This window comes from Salvelinus fontinalis, chromosome 38, assembly GCF_029448725.1.
Source record: "Salvelinus fontinalis isolate EN_2023a chromosome 38, ASM2944872v1, whole genome shotgun sequence".
In the NCBI taxonomy this organism is placed as follows: Eukaryota; Metazoa; Chordata; class Actinopteri; order Salmoniformes; family Salmonidae; genus Salvelinus; species Salvelinus fontinalis.
Window position 1 is genome coordinate 2147624 of NC_074702.1, and position 7500 is coordinate 2155123.

At 45.1% G+C, this 7500-nt stretch overlaps 1 protein-coding gene across 3 annotated transcripts in view; it reads left to right on the forward strand.

The window, feature by feature from the left end:
• The window catches only part of LOC129837349 (ankyrin repeat and IBR domain-containing protein 1-like), a gene marked incomplete in the record, with an annotated part of 82677 nt that overhangs the window by 38879 nt on the left and 36298 nt on the right, over positions 1–7500 (forward strand). For all 3 annotated transcript variants that reach the window (XM_055903446.1, XM_055903445.1, XM_055903447.1), the window contains 3 exon segments: positions 3138–3226; positions 3932–4076; positions 4917–5083. In XM_055903446.1, the coding sequence (XP_055759421.1) occupies positions 3138–3226; positions 3932–4076; positions 4917–5083 (401 nt within the window).

Consider the following 7500-nt stretch of genomic DNA (forward strand, 5'->3'; position numbering starts at 1 on the left):
CTGTTAGGTTACACTGTGTTGTATTGTTCCAGTCCTGAACCTGACTGTTAGGTTACACTGTGTTGTATTGTTCCAGTCCTGAACCTGACTGTTAGGTTTCACTGTGTTGTATTGTTCCAGTCCTGAACCTGACTGTTAGGTTACACTGTGTTGTATTGTTCCAGTCCTGAACCTGACTGTTAGGTTTCACTGTGTTGTATTGTTCCAGTCCTGAACCTGACTGTTAGGTTACACTGTGTTGTATTGTTCCAGTCCTGAACCTGACTGTTAGGCTACACTGTGTTGTATTGTTCCTGAACCTGACTGTTAGGTTACACTGTGTTGTATTGTTCCAGTCCTGAACCTGACTGTTAGGTTACACTGTGTTGTATTGTTCCGGTCCTGAACCTGACTGTTAGGTTACACTGTGTTGTATTGTTCCAGTCCTGAACCTGACTGTTAGGTTACACTGTGTTGTATTTTTCCAGTCCTGAACCTGACTGTTAGGTTACACTGTGTTGTACTGTTCCTGAACCTGACTGCTAGGTTACACTGTGTTGTATTGTACCAGTCCTGAACCCGACTGTTAGGTTACACTGTGTTGTATTGTTCCAGTCCTGAACCTGACTGTTAGGTTACACTGTGTTGTATTGTTCCAGTCCTGAACCTGACTGTTAGGTTTCACTGTGTTGTATTGTTCCAGTCCTGAACCTGACTGTTAGGTTACACTGTGTTGTATTGTTCCAGTCCTGAACCTGACTGTTAGGCTACACTGTGTTGTATTGTTCCTGAACCTGACTGTTAGGTTACACTGTGTTGTATTGTTCCAGTCCTGAACCTGACTGTTAGGTTACACTGTGTTGTATTTTTCCGGTCCTGAACCTGACTGTTAGGTTACACTGTGTTGTATTGTTCCGGTCCTGAACCTGACTGTTAGGTTACACTGTGTTGTATTGTTCCAGTCCTGAACCTGACTGTTCGGTTACACTGTGTTGTATTGTTCCAGTCCTGAACCTGACTGTTAGGTTACACTGTGTTGTATTGTTCCAGTCCTGAACCTGACTGTTAGGTTACACTGTGTTGTATTGTTCCAGTCCTGAACCTGACTGTTAGGTTACACTGTGTTGTATTGTTCCAGTCCTGAACCCGACTGTTAGGTTACACTGTGTTGTATTGTTCCAGTCCTGAACCTGACTGTTAGGTTACACTGTGTTGTATTGTTCCGGTCCTGAACCTGACTGTTAGGTTACACTGTGTTGTATTGTTCCAGTCCTGAACCTGACTGTTAGGTTACACTGTGTTGTATTGTTCCAGTCCTGAACCTGACTGTTAGGTTACACTGTGTTGTATTGTTCCAGTCCTGAACCTGACTGTTAGGTTACACTGTGTTGTATTGTTCCAGTCCTGAACCTGACTGTTAGGTTACACTGTGTTGTATTGTTCCAGTCCTGAACCTGACTGTTAGGTTACACTGTGTTGTATTGTTCCAGTCCTGAACCTGACTGTTAGGTTACACTGTGTTGTATTGTTCCAGTCCTGAACCTGCCTGTTAGGTTACACTGTGTTGTATTGTAACAGTGAATAGCTAGGCCAGTCCTGAACCTAACTGCTAGGCTACACTGTGTTGTATTGTTCCAGTGAATAGCTAGGCCACTCCTGAACCTAACTGCTAGGCTACACTGTGTTGTATTGTAACAGTGAATAGCTAGGCCAGTCCTGAACCTAACTGCTAGGCTACACTGTGTTGTATTGTAACAGTGAATAGCTAGGCCAGTCCTGAACCTGACTGTTAGGTTACACTGTGTTGTATTGTAACAGTGAATAGCTAGGCCAGTCCTGAACCTAACTGCTAGGCTACACTGTGTTGTATTGTAACAGTGAATAGCTAGGCCAGTCCTGAACCTGACTGTTAGGTTACACTGTGTTGTATTGTAACAGTGAATAGCTAGGCCAGTCCTGAACCTAACTGCTAGGTTACACTGTGTTGTATTGTTCCAGTCCTGAACATGACTGTTAGGTTACACTGTGTTGTATTGTTCCAGTCCTGAACCTGACTGTTAGGTTACACTGTGTTGTATTGTTCCAGTCCTGAACCTGACTGTTAGGTTACACTGTGTTGTATTGTTCCAGTCCTGAACCTGACTGTTAGGTTACACTGTGTTGTATTGTTCCAGTCCTGAACCTGACTGTTAGGTTACACTGTGTTGTATTGTTCCAGTCCTGAACCTGACTGTTAGGTTACACTGTGTTGTATTGTTCCAGTCCTGAACCTGACTGTTAGGTTACACTGTGTTGTATTGTTCCAGTGAATAGCTAGGCCAGTCCTGAACCTGACTGTTAGGCTACATACTTTGTTGATTGACCAATTCTCTGCTCAAGGGTCCTTTCTGAAGGTTTCAGTAGATGTGATTACAAGCTTCTCTTTCAGAGATCAATACAGTCATTGTTTAATTCCAGTGGGTGCCTCACAGTCCGTTGTTCCTCTTCAGACTCTACGACAAGGCAGCAGTGTGTGGAGTAGAGCAGGCCTGGGCAATGCATTGTATTTTAATGGAATAGACATTTTGTCAAAACACACGATGACATTCTTCTTGGTTGTTCTCCACCATCACAGATAGTCAGGTCTAAAAAGTGTATTGGTTTATAAGAACTTCCTGTACACTGTAAAACTGTAGCCAGATCCTCAAACGTATCCAAGCAGGATATTTGTGTTTTTAAAATTTTAATATGTACTAAACAGAATCTATAATATTGCCTGTCGTTCTGTCAGTCTTGTGTTTTTTCTCTTCTCCTTGATGCTCTGACAATCTAAGCAGCTATTTCATTTGTTAGTTTTGTCATTTATTTTTGCTCTTAAAGAGACTTTGTAATTCCTGTCAAAATATGTGTTTCCTGTCATTCCTCCGTTCTGTGTTCTTCTCCCCGTGCCGTTTTAGAAAAAAGTTCATAAAGATTGTTGAACTGTTTTGTTTTTTAGATTGTCAAAACATATCTAAGTAGCTATTTAGTCATTTTTATTATATTTATACTATATTTATTTTATTTTATCAATGTTGGCTGGGCGTCCTTGAAGATGAATGGCACTATATTAATACAATCAATCAATCGATTGATCTGTAAGCATTTACATTGTGTTCTTCTCCCTGTCTCTCTGACAGTGTGGCATCTGCATGTGCCCCCTCTCTATCTTCGAGGAACCGGTTGACGTGTCATGTGGTCACGAGTTCTGCCGAGCATGCTGGGAAGGGTGAGCTTATTGCTTCCATAAAACAATGGCTTGCGTCCCAACTGGCACCTTCTATTCCCTACGTAGTGCACTACTTTTGACCAGTGCCCTGTTGAAATGAAGGGCACTACATGGGGAATAGGGTGCCATTTGGGATGCAGATAGTTTATCTCTGGGGTTTCTTCATTGATCTTTACTTAGTTGTTTTTTCTAGGTCTAAGTGTGATTAATTATGGGGAAGATAAACCACTAGTGGGATACTTAACTTTAAACGCCTGTCTAACTGTCTGTCTGTTTCTGTCTGTCTGTCTCTGTCTGTCTCTGTCTGTCTCTCTCTGTCTCTCTCTCTCTGTCTCTGTCTGTCTGTCTCTCTGTTTCTGTCTGTCTGTCTGTCTGTCTGTCTGTCTGTCTGTCTGTCTGTCTGTCTGTCTGTCTGTCTGTCTCTGTCTGTCTGTCTGTCTGTCTCTGTCTGTCTGTTTCTGTCTCTGTCTGTCTGTTTCTGTCTCTCTCTCTGTCTCTCTCTGTCTCTGTCTGTCTGTCTGTTTCTGTCTCTCTCTGTCTCTGTCTCTGTCTGTCTGTCTGTCACTCTGTGTGTGTGTGTCTCTCTCTCTCTCTCTCTCTCTCTCTCTGTGTCTCTCTGTGTCTCTCTGTGTCTCTCTGTGTCTCTCTGTGTCTCTCTGTCTGTCTCTTTCTCTCTCTCTCTCTCTCTGTCTCTCTGTCTCTCAGGTTTCTGAATCTGAAGATCCAGGAGGGGGAGGCTCACAACATCTTCTGCCCGGCGCACGACTGCTTCCAGCTGGTTCCTGTGGAGGTCATAGAGAGTGTGGTCTCCAGAGAGATGGACCAGCGCTACCTGCAGTTCGACATCAAGGTACACACACACACACACACACACACACACACACACACACACACACACACACACACACACACACACACACACACACACAAACTGAGGTACACACACACACACACACACACACACACACACACACACACACACACACACACACACACACACACACACACACACACAAACTGAGGTACACACACACACACAAACTGAGGTACACACACACACACACACACCACACACCACACACACACACACACACCGAGGTACATAAGCTACACCTGCAGGCAGGCAAACTGAAAAGGAAAGAAATTATTTATTTATCTTTGAATGTCAAGCTGTATTCAGTTAAACAAGTATTAGTGAGGAGGAGAGAAGACATCTACTGCTGTCCCTGTCCCAGTACATAGTACACACAGTCTCAGACCCTAACGGCGGCAGGCGGTGCCGGCCCTAACGGCGGCAGGCGGTGCCGGCCCTAACGGCGGCAGGCGGTGCCGGCCCTAACGGCGGCAGGCGGTGCCGGCCCTAACGGCGGCAGGCGGTGCCGGCCCTAACCAACGGCAGGCGGTGCCGGCCCTAACCAACGGCAGGCGGTGCCGGCCCTAACCAACGGCAGGCGGTGCCGGCCCTAACCAACGGCAGGCGGTGCCGGCCCTAACCAACGGCAGGCGGTGCCGGCCCTAACCAACGGCAGGCGGTGCCGGCCCTAACCAACGGCAGGCGGTGCTGGCCCAGATGTTTCAGTTTAGGAATGTTTCAACTATGTTGCAAAAACACTGCTCTCTCTTCCTCAGTTCTGGAGTTAAATATTGATTCTGTATTCATGTGTTTTTAAAAAATGTATTTCTTCCCCAGGCGTTTGTGGAGAACAACCCAGCTATCCGCTGGTGTCCCAAGGCGGGGTGTGAGCGGGCGGTGCGTCTCTCCTCCCAGGGTCCAGGTAGCAGCTCCTCTGATCCATTCAGTCAACCTCTCCTCAGAGCGCCTGCTGTGGACTGTGGAAAGGGACACGTCTTCTGCTGGTCAGTTCTACTCTCATATATTCATACAGCAGATTTATAAAGCCTTCATAGAGAATTCATATAGTCTTCATAAGCGCTACATGCCTAGTTAAATAAAGATTATAAAAAATACTTTAAAAATACATAGACCTTGGCAAAGGATGCCGTTTCCCTGGTCAGTACTGTTACTCTGTTGGTCAGTACTGTTACTCTGTTGGTCAGTACTGTTACTCTGTTGGTCAGTACTGTTACTCTGTTGGTCAGTACTGTTACTCTGTTGGTCAGTACTGTTACTCTGTTGGTCAGTACTGTTACTCTGTTGGTCAGTACTGTTACTCTGTTGGTCAGTACTGCTACTCTGTTGGTCAGTACTGTTACTCTGTTGGTCAGTACTGCTACTCTGTTGGTCAGTACTGTTACTCTGTTGGTCAGTACTGCTACTCTGTTGGTCAGTACTGTTACTCTGTTGGTCAGTACTGCTACTCTGTTGGTCAGTACTGTTACTCTGTTGGTCAGTACTGTTACTCTGTTGGTCAGTACTGTTACTCTGTTGGTCAGTACTGCTACTCTGTTGGTCAGTACTGCTACTCTGTTGGTCAGTACTGTTACTCTGTTGGTCAGTACTGCTACTCTGTTGGTCAGTACTGCTACTCTGTTGGTCAGTACTGCTACTCTGTTGGTCAGTACTGCTACTCTGTTGGTCAGTACTGCTACTCTGTTGGTCAGTACTGCTACTCTGTTGGTCAGTACTGCTACTCTGTTGGTCAGTACTGCTACTCTGTTGGTCAGTACTGCTACTCTGTTGGTCAGTACTGTTACTCTGTTGGTCATAACTGCTACTCTGTTGGTCAGTACTGCTACTCTGTTGGTCAGTACTGTTACTCTGTTGGTCAGTACTGCTACTCTGTTGGTCAGTACTGCTACTCTGTTGGTCAGTACTGCTACTCTGTTGGTCAGTACTGCTACTCTGTTGGTCAGTACTGCTACTCTGTTGGTCAGTACTGCTACTCTGTTGGTCAGTACTGTTACTCTGTTGGTCAGTACTGCTACTCTGTTGGTCAGTACTGTTACTCTGTTGGTCAGTACTGCTACTCTGTTGGTCAGTACTGTTACTCTGTTGGTCAGTACTGTTACTCTGTTGGTCAGTACTGTTACTCTGTTGGTCAGTACTGCTACTCTGTTGGTCAGTACTGTTACTCTGTTGGTCAGTACTGTTACTCTGTTGGTCAGTACTGCTACTCTGTTGGTCAGTACTGCTACTCTGTTGGTCAGTACTGTTACTCTGTTGGTCAGTACTGCTACTCTGTTGGTCAGTACTGCTACTCTGTTGGTCAGTACTGCTACTCTGTTGGTCAGTGCTGCTACTCTGTTGGTCAGTGCTGCTACTCTGTTGGTCAGTACTGTTACTCTGTTGGTCAGTACTGTTACTCTGTTGGTCAGTACTGTTACTCTGTTGGTCAGTACTGTTACTCTGTTGGTCAGTACTGTTACTCTGTTGGTCAGTACTGTTACTCTGTTGGTCAGTACTGTTACTCTGTTGGTCAGTACTGTTACTCTGTTGGTCAGTACTGCTACTCTGTTGGTCAGTACTGCTACTCTGTTGGTCAGTACTGCTACTCTGTTGGTCAGTACTGTTACTCTGTTGGTCAGTACTGCTACTCTGTTGGTCAGTACTGCTACTCTGTTGGTCAGTACTGCTACTCTGTTGGTCAGTACTGCTACTCTGTGTTCAATAGAGGTCATTATATGTGATGCACTCGGAACAACAGCTTATAAAGGCTTTATAGAGCGTTTATAAGCACTACATAACGTAGATCAGGGACTATCGACTGTGGCAGGGGACACGTCTCCTGCTGCTACTGTTTTGTGTCCACACGTTACATGTGTTATAAAGGTGAACAACAGCTTATAAAGGGTCGATAAGCACTACATAACGTAGATCAGGGACTATGGACTGTGGCAGGGGACACGTCTTCTGCTGCTACTGTTTTGTGTCCACAGGGGCCGTTACATGTGTTATAAAGGTGAACAGCAGATTATAAAGGCTTTATAGAGCGTTTATAAGCACTACATAACGTAGATCAGGGACTATGGACTGTGGCAGGGGACACGTCTCCTGCCGCTGCTGTTTTGTGTCCACACGTTACATGTGTTATAAAGGTGAACAGCAGCTTATAAAGGGTTTATAGGCCACTGCATAAGGTGCTTCACAGATCATTCATAAGCGTTACATGTTTATGTGTGACATTACCCATCTCCTTTGTCAGCTGTTCTTTCATTTGAATCAAAAGATGTAGGTGTTGGATAAAACTAGAAGGGAGGGGGGGGTGGGGTAAAACAAGGATTATGAGCCCAAATAAAAATAGAACCAGAACACATTTTAAAATGATAACAATGTCTCTGCTGTCAGCCTTGTATTTTCATGTAGACTATGGTGC